Source organism: Rhineura floridana, chromosome 14 (assembly GCF_030035675.1).
Source record: "Rhineura floridana isolate rRhiFlo1 chromosome 14, rRhiFlo1.hap2, whole genome shotgun sequence".
NCBI lineage: Eukaryota > Metazoa > Chordata > Lepidosauria > Squamata > Rhineuridae > Rhineura > Rhineura floridana.
The window spans coordinates 26,248,740-26,274,722 of NC_084493.1; the positions used below are offsets into that span (position 1 = coordinate 26,248,740).

Consider the following 25,983-nt stretch of genomic DNA (forward strand, 5'->3'; position numbering starts at 1 on the left):
TCCTTGCAACAACCCTGTGAGGCAGGTTAGGCTGAGAGACACTGGCCTAAGATTTCCCAGTGAGCTTGATGGCTGAGTGGGGCTTTGTATGTGGGTCTCCCTAGCCCGGCCCCTACTTTGTGATCTGCTGGTACTTTAAGGAGGGGTTTTTGTTGGTTCCAAAGATGACTACTTCTGGACTGAATTTGTGGAAGGAATTTTCTTTAAGCTGAGTAAATAAAAAATCAGCAGTCACAAAGAAAAGAAATGTTGGTTCACTAATAGGCAAAAAACCTTGCAGTTTAAGAACGTACCTATAGCCAAACAGATATTTCTATCCAACTTTAAAAAGCAAGGAAATTGGGCAGCTATAGTGAATGCACCAGGGGAACAGGACACCTGATCTCCTCTCCAAGAAATTGTACTGCCCTACAAATTTTTAAGAATGCAAACATAATTTGAGTTGGTCTTTCACAGTCCAATCCACTTCCTGTGTAGCTTGGAAGAATTTGGTAACATTTGGGAGGAGATTGGATGGGTGGGCACTGGGCAGAGGGGAAGTCCCTTTCCTTTCCAAAAGGAAAACATTGTGAACAGTATCATTCTGTTTCAGGGTTCCCCCACCTTTTTATTCTACAGCAGGCAGATGTAGCCTCCCACCCAAATTTAAGCCAAAGCTGTCCTTGGCCACATCCACACCAGACCTGTATTTCCCTTTAGATAGTCATGGCTTCTCCCAAAGAATCCTGGGAAGTGTAGTTAGTGAAGGGTGCTGAGAGTTGCTTGGAGATGCCTTGTTCCCCTTGCAGAGCTTCAATCAGAGCGGCTGACTGTTAAATCACTCTGGCCACTGGAGCTCTGTCAGGGGAATAGGAGTCTCCTCTCAGCACCCTTCACAAACTACTCTTACTAGGATTCTTTGGGGGAAGCCATGACTGTCTCAAGTGAAATAAATATCTGGTGTGGGTGTGGTTCCCTGATTAGCCTAGCCAAGCAGCTGTGAGTCTGGCTTTTAGAACACTGACAGTTGGTTCTTACTGAGCATGCCCGACATTATCATTCCATTCAATGCAAAATTTCTTAAATTAATTAAAAATCAGCCAGGCATTTTTTTTAACTTTTAAACTGCAGAAGATAGGGCAAGGTCAGTAATAGGATTATAGGTACTCTGTGAACATGGTTGATTTTTAATTAATTTCAACAAATTATGAGAACTCTGACAGAAAAAAGTCCAAAAGGGGTTTGCGTTTTTTCTCTCTCTTTTTACACTTTGAACTCTATTCTCTCTGACTGTTTTGGGTATCGTCATGAAAATCTAGAGGGTTGTTAAGAAAGTATTTCTGTGTTCAGGACATTAAGTTTTGTAAGGCTTTGTTTTGAAATGAGCTTATGGGAAGCATCAGAATGGCATGGGGAATATTTACGATTTAACATTGTGGAATGCAAAAAAATCCATGCTGACTATAGTATACAACCACTCTTGTGGCTGTATAATACTGTTTTATTGTGGGTTTTCCACTGCATTATATCCAGTAAATGGCATTTTCTAACCATATAATATTTTTGTAAGCCATCACACAGCGTGATGAAAGCATTCCATGGGGGTGGAGTGGGGTGGCGAGGGGGGGCATGAAGCAAGTAAGGTGAGGGCATGAGGTGAACGAGGATGGCGGATGGGTAAGCGAGACAGGTGGGTGTGAGGCAAGTGAGCCAAGCAAGGTGGGTGAATGAGGCGGCTGAGGTGAGCTACAGAGGAACAGTCAGGACAGGGCAGGGCAGCTCCTCAGCAACCATCCTGCTTCCCCCCCCCCTTAGTGACAACACTGCTTGAGCCTCAGCAGCGGAGAGTGAGGAGAAGGAACGTGGCAGGAGAGCAGGACAGTTGCTGAGGTGCTGCCCTGGCCAGTCCTGACTGTTCCTGTGTGGCTCGCCTTGGCTGGTCACTTCCCACCTCTGCTTCCTTCCTCCTCATGGGAGAAGCTGTAAAGGAGAAGAAAGGAGGAGGCTTGGCGCCCCATGGAAGGGGAGGCAGAAAAGGCTTAGTGACCTATGATGGAGAGAGGCTTGCCAACTGACTGAGGAGCACAAGTGGGCCGGCATTAGGCGAATGAGGTGATAGGCACCACCATGGAGCAACACCTGGGGACCTGGCAAGGGAGCTGGGGTTAGGTGGTGGGGTTGGTGTGTAAAGCATGCAGGGGCAGTAGCCCCTACTTGACACAAGAAATCAAAAGATGGCCAGAAACCAGTTTCTTTAAAAGTATCTCCTGCTTTGCAGAAAGGAAATAAGCAATGGAATTCTCTGGAAGCACCTGATTCAGTTTTATTTACATGGGATTGGAAGTCTACTTACATCCAATGTCCTTCATTTTTTGATAAACTTGTAAGTATACTAAAACCAAATACACCAACACCTTTTTGTATGTTTTGGATATTGGATCAAAGGAAACGAGTAAGTGTGGAGAAAGTTTTTGATCAATTTGAGATGTCATTTAACACCTTCTGTTGTACCTCTCAATGGGAAGATTCCCTTTTATAATACTAGAACTTAGGGGTCACCCAGTGAAATTGACTGGCAGTAGATTCAGAACAGAAAAAAGGAAGTACTACTTCTCGTACCACAAAATTAACTGACGGAATTTGCTGCCACAAGATGTGATGATAGCCACTCCCTTAGATAGCTGTAAAAGGCCAGATTCATGGAGGGCAGGGCTATCAGTGGCTGCTAGTCCTAATGGCTAAATGGAACCTCCATGTTTAGAAGCAGTGTGCCCTAGAATACCAATAGCTGGAGAGCTTTGTTGCCTTCACACTCTACTTGTTGGTTTCTCAGAAGCATCAAGTTGGCCATTGTGGGAAGTAGGTCTTCTGCTAGATACATCTTTGGCCTAATTTTGCAGGACTACACTGACATTTTTACTTCCATAGTTGGAACATCTCCATTTTTGAAACCTCCATTTTGTGTGTCTGTGTTTAATGAGCCAGGAAAAGAGGTGTATTCAGTTACTTTGTGTCTTTTTACCTAACAGGCCAAAGACCCACTTCCACCTCAATCTATTGAAAATGCACATGTCTTGTTGTATTTGGGAGATTCTGCCACAACAGATCACATCTCGCCTGCAGGAAGCATTGCGAGGGGCAGTGCTGCAGCCAGATACTTAACAAACAAGGGGTAAGGATCTTCAGAGGGGTTGTGGGGGGAAAGAAACAAAGGATTCAGCTCCTCAAATTGCCTTAACTTAGCAGTTGTTGTTTAAACAGATGAAGCGTGTGTGCCACAGCTAAAGTAGGCTACTAAGTAGGATAACTTAATTTATTTCAGGCTTATAGTCAGAATGTTCTGCATGATCTCTCCTGCTTTTACTGGGTCATATAGACAGTGAGCTTTCTGTTTTGTACCATATCATATGCAGAGCTACAGCTTCATGTAAAGCTTATCAGGCTGCAGTATTAATACATATTCAGTGCCTGCTATTCATTTATTACTGGCACATGTGATACACAAGTGGGCCCTGTATTTTTTGGTTTATAGACTTGACCAGGATTACATATCACAGGGAAACTTTCTTAAATGATATTTGTAAACAAAACCCACTTTTCAAGTTGCTTGTATATATTGAGCAACCTCTATGGTCTCTCGTAGCCTTACACCCCGTGAATTCAATTCCTATGGCGCTCGCCGGGGTAATGATGCAGTGATGACACGAGGCACCTTTGCAAACATCAAGCTTTTGAATAAATTCATTGGGAAACCAGCTCCTAAAACAGTTCACTTTCCAACAGGACAGACGGTGAGGACATAGTTGTTCAAACAAAGCCATTTCTGGGCAGCTGCCTATCTGAATATGTCCCATAATCTCTTCCTCCATCTCTCTCTCTCTTAATTGCAGCTAGATGTATTTGATGCAGCTGAATTGTATCGCAAAGAGAACATCCCTCTGATCATCTTAGCAGGCAAGAAGTATGGCCTGGGGAGCTCAAGAGACTGGGCTGCAAAAGGACCTTTTTTACTGGTATGTTTATATTGTGCTACCATCCAAGTATCCTAGAAGTGTTTATTACTTCAGACTGTTGGATGGGTATTTTGTTTTGTTTTGGCTACATCATGCCATTTTTCTTTCTGAAAATACATGAACTAGTATTTTCACTGTGCCTTGAAGAGTACAAGTTTATGGTTTTGACCATTAAATCCACAAATTGGGACCCCAGTTAAGAGATCTTAGTCATCTGAAACAACTATTTTAACATAGATAACATAGGTTCTTGCTTATGGACCAGAATGCTAGTAAATTACAGCTAATCATCCCTGTGCTTGTAGTTTTTCAATGATAATAACATCTAGTTGCGCCTGTCTTTCCCTTATTTTTCTACAACAGGGATGAGGAACCTGAAGTCCTCCAGATGTGGTGGACTCTAACTCCCATAAATCCCAGCCAGCATGGCCAATGGTCAGGGATGATGGGAGTTGTGGATATGTTGCTGGACTACAGGTTCCCCATCCCTGCTCTACAGTAGCGACTGCTTACAGTTTTACTGCTTCTTCCCATGTCCCTCTTTGCTCGCGTTGTGGCCCAGGTTCCAATAAGCTAGATTTCTCCATCTTGTGATTTTGCCACACTTTGGATTATTGAAGTATTGGGTGATTTGTGTGAAGAAGACGGCGATTTAGACTGTATCGAAATCAGATATAAATGTTTCTACAGGGTGTGAAAGCAATTATTGCTGAAAGCTATGAGAAGATCCACAAAAGTCATTTGATTGGAATGGGCATTGCTCCACTTCAGTTCCTCCCTGAGGAAAACCCAAACGTTTTGGGCCTGACAGGCAAAGAACAATTTTCAATCTCATTTCCTCAAGAGTTATCCCCTGGAATCACCCTAGATGTAAAGGTAACTCAGACTGACTTTTGTATGTGAGTGTTAGTAATCCAAGATGCTTTAGTTTTTCTTAAAGAGCAGATACCTTTTGTTGTAACCTGCCATCGACGTGGTTTTGGAAGCCTTCTTTGGGGTGGGTATTCAACAACAGCGGTGGCTTTAGAGCACAGGTGGGAACCTCAGACTCCCTTCAGATCTAACCAACGTGGTCAATGGTGGGGGATAATGGGAGTTGTACTCCAACACCTGAAGGGCCACATTTTCCCATCCCTTTAAAGACTCAAGAGAACTGCTCTTAAGGCAAAGGCATGCAAAATATGCTATGTTTAGCTTAGTGGCCTTATCAAGGCCTCTCAAGTGGAGGAAGACTATATCGTCCATTTGAATGGTGAAAAAAACATAATTAAGAACAATGTTGCTGTCTGAATTTATAAGGAGACATCTTGTTCATTTAAATGCATGCAGGCCTATGCAGAGCAAGGTGCAGATGGCTACCTTAAGACAATAGGTTTTGAGTGCAGCAGAGAGGGGAAATGCAGATCTGATCTATTGGGGTGGAAAATCCAAATGGTGCCCTGTCATGCTGATCAGCATGTGGGTCTGGGAAACATTCCCTTGCATAGGTGCCCCAGAAACTGAGCAGGAGCGGTGCAATAGCACTGTGGTCTTGCATAGATCCCCTTCCTTTTGGTGGGGCTACAAACTGACAGTTAAGCTTACTTATCTAATTCTTATAGGGAGATATCCCACTAACTAGGTTCACTGAAATCAAAGGATTTAAGTTAGTCATGAGAAACTTTAGTCCATTGATTTCATTGAGTCTGCTCAGAGTATAATTTGTGTATCAACCACAATTATTTGATTACAGAAGTTTTTTAGATAGCATAGCTTACAGGGAAAGGAGGAGGAGGAATGTTATGGATCAGAACTGTGAGGAGCACAGGAATATCACATTCCTGCTTGGGGCAGATCTGCACACTCAGCCCCAGACCCTCTGAACTGTTTACAGGCTTTGCCTGTATTTTTAACAACTTCTACAAGTGCTAAAACTTAAGTTTAAAGCAAGACTTGGGGGTCTCAGGATATCAGTTTCTACAGTATGATGTCATTATTACAGAATACACTAATCCCAGTAGTTATATGAATAAAGTAAAAAAATTACAGTTCAGAGATGCTGAAAAATAACAGTCCTAACTGATTTGTTGGCTTTGCTCTCTCATTGTTTTGTTTTGTTTTTTTAAAGACAAATACAGGGAAAGTATTTCAGGTGGTCGCCTCATTTGACAATGATGTGGAAATAACATTATACAAACATGGTGGTGTTCTGAACTACATGGTTCGAAGGCTCTTGTAGAGCCCTGCTCACACATTTTGCGGACTGTGCATAAATGGGCTAACCCCGTGATGGCTTGCACAGACCTCACTCTGTTGATGGAACTGCATACAGTTCTGCCACGCTCGGAAACTTCGTCCATGGATGTAAAAGATTGTGAATTATTGTAGTGACTGCAGCAAGATCCTTCTGGATTTTAAAATACTCAAATGGTGCTATTTACATTGCTAAAAAAAATTGCTGTGTGTGTTGTGAAAGAGAGCTGTAAGTATGGGGGAGGGAGGGAGTTAGACCATTTTGTAAATAAAATGACGTGAAACCTGAAACTGAATTGTGCTGAAGATTTTAACCAAGAAGACTTTCCGCAGTTATTTCACCCCCCACCACCCCCAATTTAGTTTTGGCACCTTTTAACTTTTTATGGCTTTGTTGGTTTGAGGGCAGCATGTGGTTTGGAATGTTAAGGATGGATAGTTTTGTTTTAATTCAGGCATCCAGGTTTCCTTATAGTCAAATGTAAAGATTACGGTTAGCATAGAAACCATAGATAAGAAACTTGAAGGGATCCGATGTAAGAGTATACATTCTGTGACCTAGTTCGCATGACACAGTAAGCTAAACTATGGCTTAGCAAGACCACACTAGGTCTTGCTAAGCCATAATTTGGCTTCCTGCGTCATGCAAACCAGCCAGATGTGTGTGAGAAGTGTTGGGGAGGGTTTCCTCTGGAGGACATGAAGCTGAAAAATCAAATGCCACATTTGGAGATCCGTATATTTGGAGACAGATAGGGTTGCAGCACCCTGTGCTTTACCCAAAACCAGATGAGTTTTTGACAAGAGGCTAGTCTGGATGTTTACTAGGTTAACTTGGCCCCCTGCTGAAGCAGCAGCATCCCCTCTCCTCCATTTGCCCTTGGCAGTTAATATATATCAATCACTAACCTGTGCTAGCCATCATCAAGAAACTGAGCTGCAGCAATAGGTTTCAACTTGTTTTCTTTTAACTAACCTGTCTGGTTTTCCTCTCTCTGCTTTTAGTACATAATGAAAAATAGCTGGAACTTTTTGGCCTAAAGAAGATTGTAAATAACCACTTACATTGCTGAACCAGCTTTGTGGCCTAGCACTCCCATTAACCAAACAGGTGATCCATTCTTAAAGATCCCTCCATTCTAGACCAGACTGCCTATTGTTAACAGTGCCATCTCTGTTGCTGCTTTTTGGACAGTGTCAGCATTGCTGTAGGAAACGTTTTCCTTTATATAATTGGGGATATTCTGTGTCTCAGCTGGGAGAAGCAAAGACCTGATGAGTTTTTCATGAGTTGTGTCAGACTCTTTTTCACACATTCCGTACCTTAAAGTGGCTTTAGGTGGCCACAATGCAGTTATTTTACAGTAAGAAGTAGCTTGTAAGAGTTACCTAGTCCATCAGATATGCACAGTAAATTTGGTTTTGCTCTATGGGAATTTCTACTGCAGAAAAATGTTGTTGGTAATGAAAGTTCATTTCAATGTATTATATAAAGAACAATTTAATAACAAACAAACCCTTATGCAATAGAATATATTCCAAGTGTCTATTACACCACATAAAAAATATCCACTGAGTGACAACCTACTAACTTTCCAAATTATGTTGGAGAGAAAACGTTAAATGACCAGGCAAGTGTGAGTGTGCAAATGTATCTAATCTCAAGGAGTGTGAGAAACCCCTTAGCGCTTGTTTTGTGGGGTTTTATAGCGATTTCAATATTCTTAAGAAATGGCCTGGTTCACACATACCTTACCTATAATAATATCTAAATTAACTTTTCCAGCCTAGTGGAATCTTCTCTGTTAGCATAAGGGATCAGTGGACCTAGGGTCCATAACACTTGTTCCTTGAGGCTTGCAGCTGGTGTGCCTTAGTAGATGCACCCACAACTTTCTAGAACCAAACTGAAAAAAACATTTGTGTGGCCCGCCTGAAGGAGCAGACCTATTTATATGCTTGTGACTTGAATGCAAGCACAGCTCTGTCTTGCAGCTTATGAGTGATGCAAGCACCAGCAGCAAACTGACAGTATTGTGAAGTGAAATACCACCCTTAAAAGCTTCCATTGCTGCCCTTTTGCTGATCAGCCAAAATGTTTCTTTAAGCAGGCCAATTTCATTCTCGTAAGCATGGCCATTTTCTTTCTTTGCCATGAAATCACGTGCAGGAGAGTAGTAGCCACTTCTCCGAAAGTACATAGCCTCCCGTTGCTGTCTTGCTGGGTGTGACTGTGAAGGCCTAAGCTGCCTTTATGATTTTGGCATGTGAACATTTGAGCGCAAAGTGATTAGCATGAATGAAGCTTTTTGAACTTCAAGTTAAAATACTGCCAAGGGGTAGGTGAAAGCCTCTGCCATCACTTGGGCTTGTCCTTCCAAACTTGAAATACTGTGCTTTCAAAGCTCTGGCCTGTGCATTTCTACTTGGAAGCATGTCCCCTTGAACTCTGATTTACTTCAGAGTAAACATGCCTTGACATGGACTGTGTGTCTCGAATCATTTAGTAGGATTTGAGCACGGCTCACTCTCTAGATCACACTCATGGACATGTGTGGATTAATCCCCCCCCCAATGTAGGCAGAAGCAAGCTTTCTTTATAGAAAAGCTTCAAGAGCTGAGCTGAGTTGACGTAACTCCTCTTTTGTTGACATGTGAAGCTGTTCTCTTTACAGTCCTATTGGTCTGAGAGAAATTACCTATTTGAATTATGTCCATCACTTAGGAGTGGCACAATATATTTTGCTCAGAAATGCTTCATAAGTGCTGATCTGAAGCCCTAAAAGGGCAAAATCACAGGAACTGACAATTATTTTATCTTCAGGTTCTGTCTTCAATTTTGATTCAGAAAACCTTTATTCCACTGTCAAATTTGGGGACTGTTTATATCCATTTTACACCTGTGAAATAATAAATGCATTTTATTAATCACACTTAAGCAACTGCAAATGAATGTCTGCTCTTTTAAGCCAACCGAACAGTATAGAATGGTTTTGAGTTCACTAATAAGCATTGTATAGAAATCTTACAAGACAAAGTTCAATTTGCTGACAACTGTGCATAAAATGTTAAACTGATGTAAATTATTTTTAATAAAGAAAATTGTACCATGTCTCGGCTGCAGCTTTCTTACTGCATTTTCACAGATGTTCAAAGGCTTTATTGGTAAATGCCAGTACATAGAATGACTCTGGAAAAGTGGCTCACCAGCAGTTGTAAACACATCTAGCTAACATACCTCCGAGGCATAGATTTTATAATATGTATTTGGTAGTGCTAAAGGTGCAGCAGTCACATCCTGAGGTCTTCTAAGTCAGGGGTGGGGAACCTGTGGCCTTCCAGATGCTGCTGGATTATCCCATCAGCTCCAACCATCTTGGTCAGTGGCCAGGGATGATGGGACTTGTAGTCCAGCAACATCTGGAGGGCCACAGGTTCTCCACCCCGTTCTACATTTTTTTAAAAAAATAATGGTCTTTTCAGGGAGTGGCTGTATCTCTGCTCTCCAATTTAGTATTTCAGATAGGCCACTCTGGTTGCACAGGCAAATTACCCAAACTGAGCAAATCCAGCTACTGCCCATGGCGTGCTAGCTCCCATCAGTCTTTCATAATCTCTCTCCCTACCCACTTCCACAATCACATGAAAAGTAGAACGTCATTTCCTAGATCAGGGATAGCTAACGGAGTGCCTTCAGGATGTTATGGATCACAACTAGTATGGCTAGAGGTCAAGGATTATGGGAGTTGTAGTTACAACCTCTGCAGGGCAACCCCTGCCTTAGAACATTTTTAGAACTTTAGATTTATAGTTGAGGTCCAGTGAATAGTTAAACAGTAATTGCCTGAGAGGTTTTGAGCTTTCTGTTGACCCAGAGATGTATTGGATACACTTATCATGGTGTCTTCTAAGAATGTGTTGAATATGTAGGTGCAAGTCCCACAAACTATAACAATGTATTATCAATGAAGGCTGATGTGCCTTCTGATGTTCTAGTTAGAGAACGTTCAACTATTTCACTCAGGTGCTCTTAGAGACAACATGAAAGTGATCACCCAGAAAACTTGGAATCTTCAGGAGGGAGTTCACACAGCATGCTAATCACTTGATGATGACTGCATAATCCAGTAACAACTTGCATGTATGAAATAACTAGTATAAATTGGACACCACAGCAAGAATGCTCATAACTCACGTTGCCCACAAACTACTTCTTCAGCCACTTCAGTTCACGTTAAAACTGCAAGATGTTGAGTTTTGCACATGCGTGAATGAATCGATGATTCTAAAATGGCAAAGATCAGATGTGTGCTTGTCGCCCCCCCCCATTGTTATTGGAGGGAAATAGCAGTAGTGCTTAAAGCAAGGATGGGCAACCTGTGGCCCTCCAGCTCTTGCTCAGCTCCCAGCTCTCATCAGCCTCAGCCAGCATGGCCGATGATCAGGGACAAAGGGAGTTGTAGTCAAGCCATAGCTGGAGGACCATTGTTTTTCCTGTTCCTGGCTTGAAGGCTTAGAAATTGGTGATTTGGGGAGCTTCTCTAAACTACTCATTAGAATATTAGTTACATGTATATCATTTATTTAGAAAGGGTTTTTATACCGTCATAAAATATCAGGGCAATGTACAGCAATATTAAAAGTGGTATAGATCATTAAAATGACTGGCTACTCAAGAAAATTTTTAAACAACTGCATATATGCCTGTCTGCATTTAGAAAAAAGTTTCAAGAGACACCTGAAAGTCAAAAGCAAGGATGCCAACCACATCTCTGATGGAAAAGTGTTCCACAACATGGAATATGTGACCCTTTCCTCCAAGTAGCTCATGGTTCCCACCACCCATTTTAGCACAACCCTGTGAGGGACGTTAGGCGAAGAGACTGACCGACCCAAGGTCACTTGCAATCTTCATGGAGGAGTGGGGATTTGAACCTGATTCACCCTAGCCTAGCAATCTGACCCAAGGGTGGCTACTAATATGTGCAACTCCATATGTTGTTGGACCACAATATTCATTGTCCCTAGGGGTGTAGTCATCCAGGTTCTTAGGGGGGTCCTAGAGCATTTACGTTTTTGGAAGCAGGGTCCCTATATCTCCAGCATCCCATGAGACAATCAGCAGGAAAGGGGAGTGTGTTAGACACCAAGAAGAGTCTTCTAACATTTCCTTATCCTTTCCTGCTGATTTTTTCAGAGGTGAGTAGGTCACTGAGAATACTCTTCTCAGTAGCTAACACATGCCCCTTTCATGCTGATTGGCTGCTAGGGACGTTTGTTGTGAGAAGGCTCACACAGGAAGGACTGAGGAGTGTGGAGATGACAGCAAGCAAGGGAGGGGGCGTGGCATGGCTATCATGAAGGGGCCCTGCACTTCTGGGATTGCCACTATATTACTGATCACCCCTGATCGTCGTCCACATTGGCTGGGTCTGATAGAAGTCCAACAACATTTGGAAGGCCACACGTTAGCCCTCCCTGATCTAACCAATATGCCCCACTTTCTCTTTGCCTGATAAGGAGCAGCTCCTTTGCCTCTCTGTACATGCTTCCAGAGTTGTGTAAACAATGTAACACAGTTCACTGAAGAGAACTAGATTAATAAATAGTGAACTACATATGGAGAGCTGGGGGAGAACTCTCAACCGTGGTGAATACAAACCTGAATCCACCCGCCCATTTATCCAGTACTCTCTCTCCTGTTCTAATAGCAGCATCCTCCATCAGGCATCTGGCTGCTAGAGACAGAACGAGGGGCCTTATTTTGGATCCAGAATGCAAAAACTGATTTGTCAAACCAAGAGCTTTGCACAGACCTGGCAACTCTTGCATTCTTAACCCAAAAGACGTTTTGCAGCCAACCCAAAAGCTTTGATAAAGGAACTTCAAAGGGAGACTTATTGCTGAATCAGATCTTAGCAAGCAGTTTAATTTTGTTTGTTTAGGCTTGAATAGAGATGTGGATTTCCCCTTCCGCAACAGATACTAACAGCAAAACTGGAATGCTTGCATTATCACCAATGACCACCGTTGCAAATGGTTACTGTTCTCATCTTACATACACATAAACTTGACATAGACTTGCTACAGGTGGTACCTCTTCCATTTCACAGCTATTTGGCCCTACTGTTTTATGATTTTTCTATACATTCTGCACATACACGTACCAATTTAATATAAAACTTACTGCATCTGATTAATGGAGGATAAAGCTATCAGTGGGTACTGGCCATAGTGGCTATGCTCAGTCTCCATGGTCAAAGGCAGTGTGCTTTCAAACACCAGTTGCTGGAAACTACAGGAGGGAAGAGTGCTGTTGTGCTCAGGTCCTGCTTGTGGGCTTCCTGTAAGCATCTGGTTGGGCACTATGAGAACAGGATGCTGGACTAGATGGGCCACTGGCCTGATCCAGCCAGGCTTTTAAGTAGTCTCTAGTCCACATAAGCTATAACATAGTAAGTAAAATGATGTAGTGTAGGGGCTAATGGATCATTGGCTTGCAGATGCCACAAGACCCTTGTTGACACAGGTTTGAAAGTTTTAATATGCCTGATAATTCTGGCACAAAGTACAGGGACATTTGTTGGTCCAATGACAGGAAAATACATTGAAATCCAAAAGTAATAGTAGACTAATACCTTTTTATTAAGCTAAACGAAAATGTCAAAACAGCATGCAAGCTTTCAAGTTCAAGAGACCTCCTCATCAGGCAGGATGTTAAGCAAACAAAATCCTCCCCACCCAAGGAAATAAAAATAATAAATTGGCAAGATCAAATCTTGCTTATTTCTTTGTGATTTTGTTTTAAATGGCCTTCGTTAATCATCCTACTGTTACTTTGGGAGGAGGAAGAAAATGCTTTGTCTCCAGAGGGGCATACTTGCTTTGTAACCAATCGGAAGCTTCTTTACAAGCTTGCCTGGGCCGTAACAAAAAACAAGAGCTTTGCATTTCCTGCTCTGATAGGTAGGAAGAAACGGAACGTCAATGAGTTTCGGTGGGAGCCCCTTAAAGTGCAGCCTTACTGCCTAAAGGGAAGTCTCTCCACGCAAGCTTGCTCTTAGGGTGAGGGTGCGGGGCACCGTTCGTACCAACTCTTCTTTTAATGAACAACTTCAACTGCGGCCAATATCCTTTCCTATAGGAACTCCAGCGCTCCCTACTGGGATATTGCATGCTGTGCACACACATGCAAGCAAAGCATCTGATATTCCATCCTGCAAAAAAAAATTTTTTTAAATCAGTTGCATACACGAGTTAAAAATATTTAATATATTAAATATATTTTGCAGTCGGATCATTTACTGTGCACTTTGCTAACTGAAATAGAAGAAATAGCAGCACAAATCAAAGCTCACCTTTTCTGATTGCCCAGGTAAGAGAACTTTCATCTGACATAGAGTGGGCTGAATTAGCTACTAACGCCAGGATGTCTGTCTTATCAACTACTTTTTTGTGAATGGTCACTTTCATAACGTGATTATCACCGTCTGTACTTTACACACAAACACACACACACCGACCTTAGATATGTACCTGCAACTCAAGATAACACTTCTTGCATCTGATGCAGTGGACTGTACTCCCCAAAAGCTTGTGCCATAATAAATTTGTTAGTCTTTACAATGCGACAGGGCTTTTGTATCTACCTTCATAAGGATGTTTTTAAAATTCACAAATTCTTGCCCCTATCTCTGTCTAGCCCAGAAATGGGCAAAACGGGCCTCCTTCTTCAAATTGCCCCCCTGGGGGCTTCTGCAGAAACCGACTTGTCCAGAGACAAGCAGCACTTGCGGCTTCTTCTAAGCAAACGTTTTATTGTTAACACTTTTTAATTTTTTTAAATCCATGCTTATTGTTGCAATACATTTTTACATAAACCACTTTGTGAGGTCTGCCTGACAAGCGATGTAAACGAAACAATTTAGACTGGGGTCTGCTGGTAGAATTTCCAGTTCTGTCAAAATCATTTTAGCAATGGCGGTCTTATGCTGCTTCTCTTTCATTATCTCCTGTAATGTCACACTATTAAGGGATTGCCTTTCTCCAGCTCTGTGTGTAGTTCTGCTGACCAGTTTGAGTAGTATGTGTGAAAATCCCTCACTTAATGAAGGGACTTTAACCAATATCACCCCAGTGTATTATCTGTTCTCTCCCACACAACACACACATGCCCTTTTAAAGCCATGAATAAATTTGTCTGTCTCCTCTTTTTAGAGCTATCTAAGCTAGGGGCCATTGCTTCATGCCATGGCCGCAAATTCCCTAAGTTATATGTAGTGTGAAGAAGGATTTTTGTATTATGACCTGGGAGACCAGGGTTCAAATCTCCACACAGCCATGAAGCTTACTGGGTGACCTTGGTCCAGTCACTGCATCTCACCCTCAGAGGAAGGCAATGGTAAACCAATGAATACCACTTACCATGAAAACCATAGCGTCACCATAAGTCAGGATCGACTTGGAGGCAGTCCATTCCGTTTTCACTGCTTCCTCATGTAAGTTTTTTTTTTTAAAAGCACAAAGGTTAGGGAGCTTCTAACTAGTTAACAGAGTCCAAGGGTTATTAGAGAATTTCATTTTTGGAGTGAAGAGTTTTGCTCCAGAAGTTTCAACAGCAGGACCTATGATCAGAACAGGATGTCCCTGAGAACAAAAGAATAAAACTTTTGTTTGTCTCCAACTTCTGTCATTCAGCTGACAAATACCTGGATAATATCGTCCAGAATCTTGCTCTCTGATTTAAGGTATTGCATTCACAGTGGCTTATCTGTACAACTCTAATCTAGATATTCTTTTCTTTGTCATTATCATTCTTGCTGTTCCCTTTTAGATTAACAATGTCTTCTGAAAGCAATCAACGCCCTTGCAGCCTGAACAAGCCGGCATTCAGTGAAAAGCAAGCCACTGAATTGGTTGAAAGGGTGTATGGATTAAAGGTTTCTGAGGTCAAATTGCTTCCCAGCTACGATGATCAGAATTTCTGTGTGCGCGTTAATGGGCCGGAAGGGAAAGGAGAGAACACTGAGGAATTTGTCCTCAAAATTGTCAATTGTGAAGACAGCCAAAATCCTGAACTCATTGAGGTACAGACCCGGGTTATGATGTTTCTGAATGGTGAGGGGTTTCCTGTGGCTACCCCCTATTTCACTAAGGAGGGTGAAATCATGTTTCTGGAATCCATAGGTAAGAGAGTTGTCTGTTCAGCCAGCATTAATATTCTGCTGTTGCCATTTTTGTCATATAAGGGACATAGTGTTGGCATGCACATAGGCCCCGCTAGGGAAGGCCCGTAGCTCAGTGGCAGAGCATCTCCTTTGCATGCAGAAGGACTCGGATTCAATCCCCAGCATCTCCAGGTAGTGCTGGGAGAAACTCCTGCATGAAACCCTGGAAAGACAGTCACCGTAGACAATACTGAGCTGGGTGGACCAATGGTCTGACTCAGTATAAGGCAACTTCCTGTGTTCCTTCTTATCTTACTCTGTGCCCCAGGGCTTTTGTGGCTATGAATGAACCTGAAGATCTTCTGAGTTCTGAAAGAGGCAATCCTGTGTTGCTTCTTCTTGCAGTGTTTGGGAACTGAGTGCAATTTTTGTTTTCTGTCTCCTCAAATAAGAGCATGAAAAGAAGATCCCTGTTGGATCAGATCAAACACAGCTTCCTGCTTCCCACAGAGGCCAACCAGGAGCCGTTAGGAAGCTCACAAGCAGAACAGGAGGGCCACTGCCCTCTCCCCACTGGTGATCTCCAGCAAGTGGTATTCAGAGGCATATACCACCTCTGATCCTGTAGTTAAGTGTGCAGTCATGATGACTAGTAGCCACTGATAGCCCTTTCCCACAGAAATTTGTCTGATCTCTTTTTCACACCGTTTAAGGTAAGGCAATGCCATATCCTGTGGCAATGAATTCCGTGAGTAAACTATGCACTGTGAGAAGAAGTGCTTTCTCTTTGCTGCACAATTCTATACTTGTTTAACTGGGAGTAGCGATGGAAAGTTCTGACAATTTTGGTTTTCTCAGTTTCTCATTTTTTCAGCTTTAAATTCAGTTCTCCACATTTTTGCAGCAATCTGTGGATTTTTTTTTAAATCCTCATGAAAAATCTCCACCATTTTAGAGCAAATTTCTCTTAATATACCTATTTTTATAGGCAATTTATTATTTATTTATTTATTTATTTATACCCCACCTTTCGGCCAAAGGCCCTCAAGGCAGCTTACAAAAAACACAAATATAAAAATACAATATAAAATACATCAATAAAACAATACAATTTACAAAATACAATTTACAAAAGTTAAATAACTGCTCTTAGGCTAACAATATAAAATGCACGACACATGTGGGAAAAGGGACAGGGAAGAACAAGGAAAAAAACACATTCAGGCACCAGTTCTTAAATTACAGTTCTTATCATGACCAGCTGGAATGGAAGCAGGTAGCCTGATAGAGCATGGTGGCTACTGGAGAGGGCAAGGGCAGCTAGTCGCTCAGCAGAGGCGATGAAACAGCTCACAGATGGATCAGCTTTGGCATGGAAACAAAACACATCTTTGCTGCTGAAGCCACGAGGCATCCTGGCGAGCATGTTGCGCGGCGCCCTCCTCCCCCGCGCTCTGCCCCTCTCGTTCACCTTTCGCTCGGGTTCCTTAGCCGCCATGATATGATAAACTGTCACATGTATAGTAAATGATACTTGGTAGCAGGAATGGTGAATTCTTTGAAGGGGAAACCTGGCATTGATATTCTGGCACCAAGCCATAAGGAAGCCAATTTGAGTCAGGTCTCAGATATTGTTGTATTCAGCACCAGAGCACTTCCTTGGAGATAAAATAAAGAAGAATGCATCTGAGCACATGTAAAATGCTGCCATCTTACATTTGGTGGACTTTTCCTCCTTTTCTTGCCTCTCCCCAAATAATTCCTGAATGTACGGCTACATGGAACGATGAAATTTAGTAAGAGGTTTCAGAACACATCTTTTTGACATGTGGTGACAATGTTTGTATGCCCAAAAATCAGCTTACAATAACAATAAAGAACTATAAGCAGTAACTATTGCAAAATCCAGTCATGCCCTCTTCCAAAATACTCATTCCATCCCCCCCCCTTCAACCGCCAGCCAGTATTCCTTGGCCACTGAATGTGCTCAGTTATCGTTGGACTGTTTCCTTTCCCCCTCACACCCACTTAATTTTTCCTCCTCTGGAATTTTTGTACCTCTTCAAACCTTGGAGTTCCCCACTGTCACTTCCTTCTTCTGCGTAGAGGGTGCCATTTTGGCTGCATTTGCGGAAAGGCCAAAGATCAGCAGCAGAGCATCTGCTTGCATGCGGAAGGCCCCAGGTTCAATCCTCGGCATCTCTAGGTAGGGCTGTGAGTGTTCCCTACCTAAAACCCTGGACAGCCACTGCCAGTCAGTATAGGCAATACTGAGCTAGATGGATCAGTGGTCTGACTCAGTATATTGCAGCTTCCTGTGTTCTTCTGAGGATCCATAGTCAGAGAATGAGTTTGCCATGATGATTATAAAGGAATATGTGATGATCTGCTAATGTGTTTGTTACTAATACCTAAATCTGGGCTGGGGAACTGGTGTTCTTCCATATGCAGGACTCCACCTCCCATCTTTCCAGGTTGTTCTACCACTGCTGTCCAAGTCCATATGCCTCTCAATACCAGTTGCTGGGGTTCACAAGCGGGGAGAGCACTGTTGCACTCTGGTCCTGCTTGCGGGCTTCCCACAGGCATTTGGTTGGCCACTGTAAGAACAGGATGCTGGCCTAGAGGGGCATTGGCCCAACCCAGCAGGACTCTTCTTATGTTCTTATGTTCTGACCAGCCCCAGCTAGCATGGCCAATGGTCAGGCATTATGGGGGTTGTGGTCCAAAAACAACTAGAGGGACATAGGTTTCCCCTTATCCACCCACCCTGATCTGCAATGCAAATATGTGCTGTCCATGTTGGACTTTTCTGAGAGATGCACCTATTGGTCTCCATTTGGCTTTCATAGCTGTCACCTGTTCCCTCTTTGAATAGGCAACTTAAAGTTAGTAATAACATTAGGCAAGTGCCTGCATCGTATTGTTTTCGACACTTGCTCAGACTGTTTTTGTTTAGGCAAGCCTACCCAGACATGTAATTTTATGGTGTACATTAGTTTTTAATGCTGTGACTTTACCTACGTTTTGATAATTGTATTATTACTGTTTTTAATGTCTGCTTTTAATTTTATTTATTTATTTATTATTTCAATTTATATACCGCCCTTAGCAGAATAGCTCTCAGGGTGGTGAACAAACAATTGCTCTTTGATACCATTTTATGTGAACCGTTTAACGGAAAGAAAGAGCTATGTCTTTGATTGAGCAGTATATACTGTATATAAATCTTGCTAAATAACATTTCTTTGCCTAGTAGATACCGGCTCTGCCCCAAAAGCATACATAGTGAGGCTCTTGAGTTACCTACCAGGCAAAGTCGTGGCCACGATCCCAATGAGCCCTCCTCTTCTGTATGAAATTGGACAGCTGGCTGCCAGGCTAGATAAAACGCTTGCAGAGGTGAGTTTTTGGGTATGCCTCAGTGCTGGCTCCAGGTTTGAGCGATCCCTGGAAAAATCAGTTGTGGATGGGTCCCCTCCTCTCCTGCTGGATCCCCCTGGGCTTCCCTGATGCCATCAGGACTACAAGCAGTGCTATGTGACCGAAACTAGCTGCCATTTTAATATCCGGCAATGCACCAGAGGGATAAGGCATCAGGGGCATTGTGGGAAATTGATATGGCAGCTAGACCCAGCTGCTCAGAACTGCTCAAGAGTGCCAGTAGTCTGGGTGCCAAAAGGGTCAACCTGGAACGTTGATGTGCCAAATATCTTTTCATTGTTTTTTAAATACCTTCTGTATGCACAGATGGCAAAACCAGATGATGCCAGTCTGTAACTTTTAGGCAGTTTTTGAGATATTTGGCTACAATGTTTTGGTAACCGAGAAAGCTGAAAATGCTCACACAGGAAGTGTTACATCTAAAAATAAAAATATTCAGGCAAAAAGAAATGGTTAAAACTCATAGTAAATGACTAGGACGTCAAGTGAATCCACAATTTCATTTCAGTTTGTGCATATTAAAGTAGTGCAGCTATACCATTTCATTTCCTTCCTCCTCTACTCTGGACAAGGTGTGCGTAGCAGCAAGAGCAGACACCAGGGGGTTGTATCCAACACTGAGTCAAACTCAGATTGAAATTAATGAATGTGATGAACTTGGGTCCATTAATTTCAATGGGTTTCCTCTGAGTAGAATTTAGACGGCTACAACCCATGGATCAGGTTTGCACAGATCTGAGGTCTTGGTAATTAGCACAGTGGAGAGGAGAGCCTGGCTGGGAGTCCAGAATCTGTGAGTTCAAATCCCCGCTCATGTCTCCTGGGAGTCAAGGGCCAGCTAAAGATCACCCCCACAGTGAGTGGCTCAGGGGTTACGTGCCCTACCACCTGTGCAGCCATGTTTCTGTCCACATATTGATTCAGGAAGTGCAAATTCAGTAGGTTCACATCTTAATGCGAACTGATCAAATTTATCCCCCGTTCCTAGATCTGAAGTAGGAGCAGTGGGCTTTGTCTATCTGTTGCAGTGTTTAAGCTGTGCCTTCACCTCTGCCCAACGTGTATGTTTGTAAATATATATAATAAAATACCAATAAACCTCCAGTGACCTTCCAAAGGGAAGTAAATCTGTGTCAGCATGGCACCCCTGGGACTTCTCACCACCCAAAGGCATTTGGAGAGCATAATAATATGTTACCAGAGCATCATGGGAAGCGGCTGCTGCTGTAACATAGGAACAGAGAGAGAGAGAGAGAGAGAGAGTCTAATATAGCACTGTGGGGAGAAGAGCCTGGCTGGGAGTCCAGAGTCTGTGAGTTCAAATCTCCGCTCGTGTCTCCTGGGAGTCAAGGGCCAGCTAAAGATCACCCACACAGGGAGTGGCTCAGGGGTTACGTGCCCTGCCACCTGTGCAGCCGTGGGCAAGCTGCATAGTCCCAAGGAGCCCAGTTGCCCCCCAGCTGGCAGTTGCGGACAAGGAAGGGGCTGGCTTGTGCAGCTGTGGCAAGCTGAGCAGGCCCTAGCCAGCTGGAGAGGACTAGCCTCAGAGGGAGGCAATGGTAAACCCCCTCTGAATACCGCTTACCATGAAATCCCTATTCATAGGGTCGCCATAAGTCAGGATCGAGTTGAAGGCAGTCCATTTCCATCTCAACAGACACACCCTTGGCCAAGGCAGGAGGGGAAGAGGGGGTTATTGTGGGAAGGGATTTGGAGAGTGAGCCATTCTTTTGCTTTGGTTTTCCCCTTCCTTTTCTCTTGTGCTTGCCAAGTCCTGTTTATATCCTGAAGGGCCATTTTATTTTTCTTTTGAATACAGCTCTTCTTTTGAATACAGCAGAACTCAAGCATCGCCAACTGTTTGGGCCCATGGGCCTATCTGCAAAGCAGAGAAACTGTCTTGAACGTTGCACCACATGGCAACCAAGCACACACTGTAACCTGTTTTGTTGACTACAACAGAATGCTTCTTTCAAGCCTAATTTCAGCAGCGGGAGGGGACCCTGCAAGCACCAGAGAAGGCCTCTGCAAGCCCGTGTGCACCTGCAGGTGCCACGTTGATGACTCCTTCTCTGTGTACTACACCACAGTGCACCCATACATTTAAAGCACTTGTATACCACTTTATCAGTCATGGCTTCTGGAAACTGTAGGTTGTTAAGGGTGCTGAGAGATGTAGGAGACCCCTCACAGGGCTGCAGTTCCCAGCATCCTTAACAAACTACAGTTCCCAGGATTTTGGCGGGGAAGCCATGGCTGTTAAAGTGGTACAAGAGTGCTCTCAATGTATGGCACTGAGGTAGCCCAAGTGCCAGGCTTTCACTTCAAAAGCAAGAGGAAGGTGGTGGCGGTACCTTTTCTCCCTGCTTCAAGGTGCTTGATGCCTTGGATGTCTGGTTTGTTCTCTGGCTCCTTCAGTGGCAAATGAACTGATGAAACAATGGGAAAGGACAGAAGTAAAGAGAAATGATTCTCTCCTTTCTTAAAGTTGGATGCTCTGCCTCTCCTCTTAAGACTTCCTGAATTGGAGACATGCCTCCTCCTTATCCATTTAGTCACATTCTTGTTGCCCTCATAACAATTCCCCATCAGCACAGGTTATTTCCTTACCTGAACTATCAGAGCCAATCCTATCCATCCTTAGGACATTGGGCCGCTCAAAAGTGACATGGTTTTGGTCTCATTCTTCCTGGCCAGGGGTCTGAATTTACACTTTTGCCAGCAATGCCAGAATTTGATTTTCTTCTCCATCTATGATATGCTTTTTGTTGTCGTTGAAGAAACAAATCCTCCATGGTTTGGGGGATTCATCCATGGCATACCTCTTTCTTAAGAGGTTCTGAAGCTTCAGTAACATAGGACAGAGTGGGGAGAAGCTGAGAAACTAGGGCTGTAATGTCTCCATGCTTATATCACTGCACTGAATTTGGGGTGCCTGACATGAATTTGCAGTCAGGAACAACTTGTGGACAGCGCAGCAAGGAGCTGGATGCATCTTGTCAGAAGACCCTCCAAAATGTGGAGATGGCCTTGTTCTGAATATACCTCAAAAGAAAAAGCAAAGCATTTCACCTGGAACATTTAAACTGGCCCTGAGGATAATGTATTGAAAGTATAACCCAGTCATGACTGGAAATTAATGGCCCCTGTGATTCTGAATCTTCCTAGAATGTGACAGAACCAGAATAAAAAAACTACTAAGAAATCCTACTTACATTTTAAAAGATGTAATTATTTTCTGTATCGCTTTCCCGTCCTTTCTGACTAACGCTACAAGTCTCTAAGTAACACAATAACTCTCTAACAAAATAAGACTCTAGCTAACACTACTTATCTCTAGCTAATAGAAGGACTCTCTGAGTCATGCTATAACTCTGTAACTAACACCACAAGTCTCTAATGCAATAGCTCCCTATCCAGCTTGTTCTGTAACTCTCAAACTCCCCCTCTCTATCCAACTCCTCCTGTCTCTCTCAACTCCACTCAAAAGACCTGATCTTTCCAAAGGCCTCTGGCAAGTCATCCAGCAGGGGGACATGTCACAATGAAGGCCATGCCGCCGTTACTTAGCAACCATGCTCAACAGTGGGCATCTTTCTTCTTAATATTACTTTTTCACAGCTTTCAGTGAAGTAGAGAAATGCTGCGTATATGTCTCTCTCTTCATACTCTGTACTGTGAAAAAGATTTCTGTGACCTCTGTTGATGTCAGGCTATCAGTGCCAAAAGTCCAAGGCTTTGTGCTGTGAGTACTTTGCAGGCCTGTATTTAGTGGGAAATGCCTGGTAACAGGTTATGAAAGGTGTGCGAGAGAGATGATCGCTTTTAATGTTATAGACAGAACCTGGATCAGGTAAATTAATCTTGAAGGGTCTGGGAAATAGCAGGCTCTGATTGACTGGAGGTTCTTAGTCAATGAAGAATAAGCAGCTAAATGTCAGTTGGGAGTTAACTGGCAGTTGAGGATAGTCAGTTGATGAGGGAAGTGGAGCTGGCTCTGTGTAAGTGCCTTCCTCCTCAACATTTGCTTTTCTTGAGAAGTCTGGAACAAGCCCCTTGTCCCGATACCTTATTGTATCAAAGATGAAATACATGTTTGAAAACAATAGCATATTCTTCCCCTGTTTACCCTTGACTGCATTCCCCACATCCCCAATTTCTCTGTTTGCCTGTGGTCACACCCACATCATACATTTAACCCTCATTGAAAGCACATGGCTTCCCTTAAAGAATCCTGGGAATTGTAGTTTGTTAAGGGTACTGGGAATTGTAGCTCGGTGAAGGATAAACTACAATTCCCAGGGAATTTTTGGCAGAAGCCATGTGCTTTAAATATGTGGTGTGGATGTGATCTGTGTCTATTTTTTAGATTGCAAACCTCTTGGGATAGGGAGTTGTCCTTTGTACATGGATGTCGCTACAGAAACAAACACCATCTCGGACCACCGGCACATCTTGCTCACTGACTGCCAGCAGCTCTCTAGGGCAGCCTTTTCCAACCGGTGTGCCTCCAGATGTTGTTGGACCACAACTCCTATCAGCCTCAGCAATGGCTGAGGCTGATGGGAGTTGTGGTCCAACAACATCTGGAGGCACACCAGTTGGGAAAGGCTGCTCTAGGGTTTCAGGCAGGGGGCTCTCCCAGCCCTACCTGAAGATACCAGGGGTTGAACCTTGGGCCTTCTGCATGCCATAACACTATGCTATGGTCCTTTATCATAGTTCTGTTTTACATCCGGAAAGGAAGTGTGGGTGACTTTTGCCTCCTTGTTCTGTCTTCATCTCTGCTGTGTCCAGAATTGCCCGTGAGCATGTCCTTAATGTTGGACTTTAAATAGTCCTCCCAAACCCAAACTCAGTGGTAGAGCATCTGCCTTGCATGCAGAAGATCTCAGGTTCAATCCCCAATGGCATTCCAGGTTGGAGTGGGAAAGACCTCTGCCTGAAGCCCTGGAGAGCCACGACCGCTCAGTGCACTGAGCTCGATGGACCAATGGTCTGACTGGATATGAGACAGCGTCTTCTTTTCCTGCAGCAGCAGCATTTATCACATGCACTCTCAACAGAGGCTGGCCCATTAGGGCAAATGTGGCACTGCCCCACTAACTTCAGTCTGCCCTCAGCCAGCTCCCACCTTCCTGCCTTTTTACTTATAGCCAGTCCAGTGGGTGACACTGCCTGTCCACTTCCTCCTCCTTGGTCTCAGTGTTGCCCTTGTAGAACTTAGCCAACAGGAGGATGGGGACAAAGGTAGTGTTTGTTGGCTCTGCCTGTGGTTCCACCCCACCAGTCCCAATGGTCACCAGTTACCACTGTGTGATTTAAAAAAACCATGAAACCGTGTATTTTTTCCCCATGGAAGAAATTTCAACATCCATTGACAAGAAGTCTACATCGAGGTAAATTCATCTGGAATTTGGCTAATGTCCCTCTTCTGGAGCAGTACATTTATGCGCTGGGTCAGAACAGATATTTGGAAGTGGTGAAGCAGGTGATTGAGCAGTTCAGACTTCAAATACTGCCAAAGTTAAGCTCTTTTCGGCCCTGTAAGTATTATTATTTTTAATGTCCGGTGACCTTTTTAGTATTTTATTTTTATTTTGCTTAGTGAGTGTTGGTGGAAGTGGGGTGGGATAGGGTGGGAGAGTGGTCTTTCATGAATGAACTAGCCCTAACTACACTGCGATGTGGTACTGCTCAGGTGTACAATGGGCCCAAACTTAGATTAAACTGTAATCCTTTACACATTCACTAATAAGCACCATTGAACTTAGAGGAACTGACTTCTACATAAGCATGCATTGGATTGTTCTTATTATTGCTTATTGGCATCATTATTTTTAATAGATCATTCCCAACATGTCCAATGTTAAGGCTGTGAGTGCCGATGCTTATTTAGTCAAAACAGCATCACCCCTCAGACAAGTGGGAGGTATTAGTTGGTTTGGGAGAAGGCCTACAGTTTACAGAAGTACAAAAAATCTCTAGGGAAAAAACACCCTAAAAGCGGGAACTCCCCCCAAAAAAATCCCAATGAGGACTGAGTGTCCTCATTGGGCTGAGTGTTGGGGGAGGGAAAACAGAAAACTGGGAGAGGGGAGAATAGAATGGAGTGCCAGGAATCCTGAACAGAACCATTCAATGCTGCAACATATTGTTACTTATATTGTATACCATTGTTTTTCTTTATTCTCCCATTTTTAGGTATCAATCATGGAGATCTCAATGACCACAATATATTAGTAGATGTCAGCTCTATTTCCCCTCAAAATCCATACTACAGAGTGTCTGGTATTTTGGACTTTAGCGACATGAGCTATGGCTACTACGTGTTTGAAGTCGCAATAACTATCATGTACATGATGAGTGTAAGCAAGGATCCCCTCAATGTGGGAGGCCATGTCCTCGCAGGATTTGAAAGCATCATCCCACTGACGACAGAGGAACGAAGCTCCCTGTTTCTCCTAGTGAGTGGGAGATTTGTTCAGTCTCTTGTGATGGCTGCACACACCACACTCTTGTATCCCGAGAACAAAGAGTACTTAATGATTACAACCAAAACAGGATGGAGACACTTGATAATGCTCTCTGAGATGGGCCAAGAGACTGTTGAGAATATCTGGTTTGGCACTGCAAAAACTTATGCCTGAAAAAGGCCCTCAGAAATCTCTCAGACTACCTGATTATGGACCTCATCTATTACATGGTTTGAAATGCAGCCTTGTCGAAAGTAAAATTCCAGGTATTATGACCAGAAAATGCAGAATGCTGCCACCTGAATAAATTACGCTAATATAGCTATATCCTTCATATAATTTCATCTTGCTTCCAAAATCTAGGTTTCCAAATAATTTGGAATTTATTCCATTGGCCAGAGAAGGAGCAGGTCTTTCTTCCCTCCTTCCCACCAGAAAATACTTAGCTCCAACTAAGAGTTGTCCTGGGGTTGCAAAGCTGCAGGAACCTTATTTAGATCCATTCCAATCGGGCTTCAGGACTGGACATGGAACTGAAACAGCCTTGGTCGCCCTGGTGGATGATATGAGGAGGGCGTTGGATAGGGGTGAATATACCTTCCTCGTCCTCCTAGATCTCTCAGCGGCTTTCAATACCGTTGACCACGGTATCTTGTTAAATCGCCTAGAGGG

General features: G+C 43.3%; 2 protein-coding genes across 4 annotated transcripts in view; both read left to right on the forward strand.

Annotated features, from left to right (window-relative positions):
* Positions 1-9,336, forward strand: part of IREB2 (iron responsive element binding protein 2) — a 44,483-nt gene extending 35,147 nt beyond the window's left edge. The window contains exons 17-22 of the mRNA XM_061595232.1: positions 2,258-2,362; positions 3,009-3,151; positions 3,623-3,770; positions 3,870-3,992; positions 4,683-4,868; positions 6,100-9,336. Coding sequence (XP_061451216.1) covers positions 2,258-2,362; positions 3,009-3,151; positions 3,623-3,770; positions 3,870-3,992; positions 4,683-4,868; positions 6,100-6,210 — 816 coding nt within the window. The 3' untranslated portion in view covers positions 6,211-9,336. The remainder of the gene's footprint in view (positions 1-2,257; positions 2,363-3,008; positions 3,152-3,622; positions 3,771-3,869; positions 3,993-4,682; positions 4,869-6,099) is intronic.
* Positions 9,337-13,243: 3,907 nt separating this feature from the next.
* On the forward strand, positions 13,244-25,485 carry HYKK (hydroxylysine kinase). Of its 3 annotated transcripts, none has more exons than XM_061594843.1 (5): positions 13,244-13,599; positions 15,058-15,410; positions 18,648-18,793; positions 24,198-24,381; positions 25,040-25,485. In XM_061594843.1, the coding sequence occupies exons 2-5, from the start codon at positions 15,065-15,067 to the stop codon at positions 25,483-25,485; spliced, it is 1,122 nt and encodes a 373-aa protein (XP_061450827.1). In that variant the 5' UTR covers positions 13,244-13,599; positions 15,058-15,064. The 3 variants fall into 3 exon arrangements, with proteins under 3 accessions (XP_061450827.1, XP_061450826.1, XP_061450828.1); XM_061594842.1 differs by lacking the exon at positions 13,244-13,599 and adding an exon at positions 14,780-14,971; XM_061594844.1 differs by lacking the exon at positions 13,244-13,599 and adding an exon at positions 14,782-14,971 and having other exon boundaries at positions 18,651-18,793.
* The last annotated feature ends 498 nt before the right edge of the window (positions 25,486-25,983 follow it).

Bases quoted from the DNA above. Each gene is read 5' to 3' on its own strand.
- HYKK (XM_061594843.1), top strand. From the start codon at position 15,065: ATGTCTTCTGAAAGCAATCAACGCCCTTGCAGCCTGAACAAGCCGGCA. The intron at 15,411-18,647 runs GTAAGAGAGTTG...TTCTTTGCCTAG, and splicing joins CATGTTTCTGGAATCCATAG to TAGATACCGGCTCTGCCCCA. The intron at 24,382-25,039 runs GTAAGTATTATT...TCCCATTTTTAG, and splicing joins GTTAAGCTCTTTTCGGCCCT to GTATCAATCATGGAGATCTC.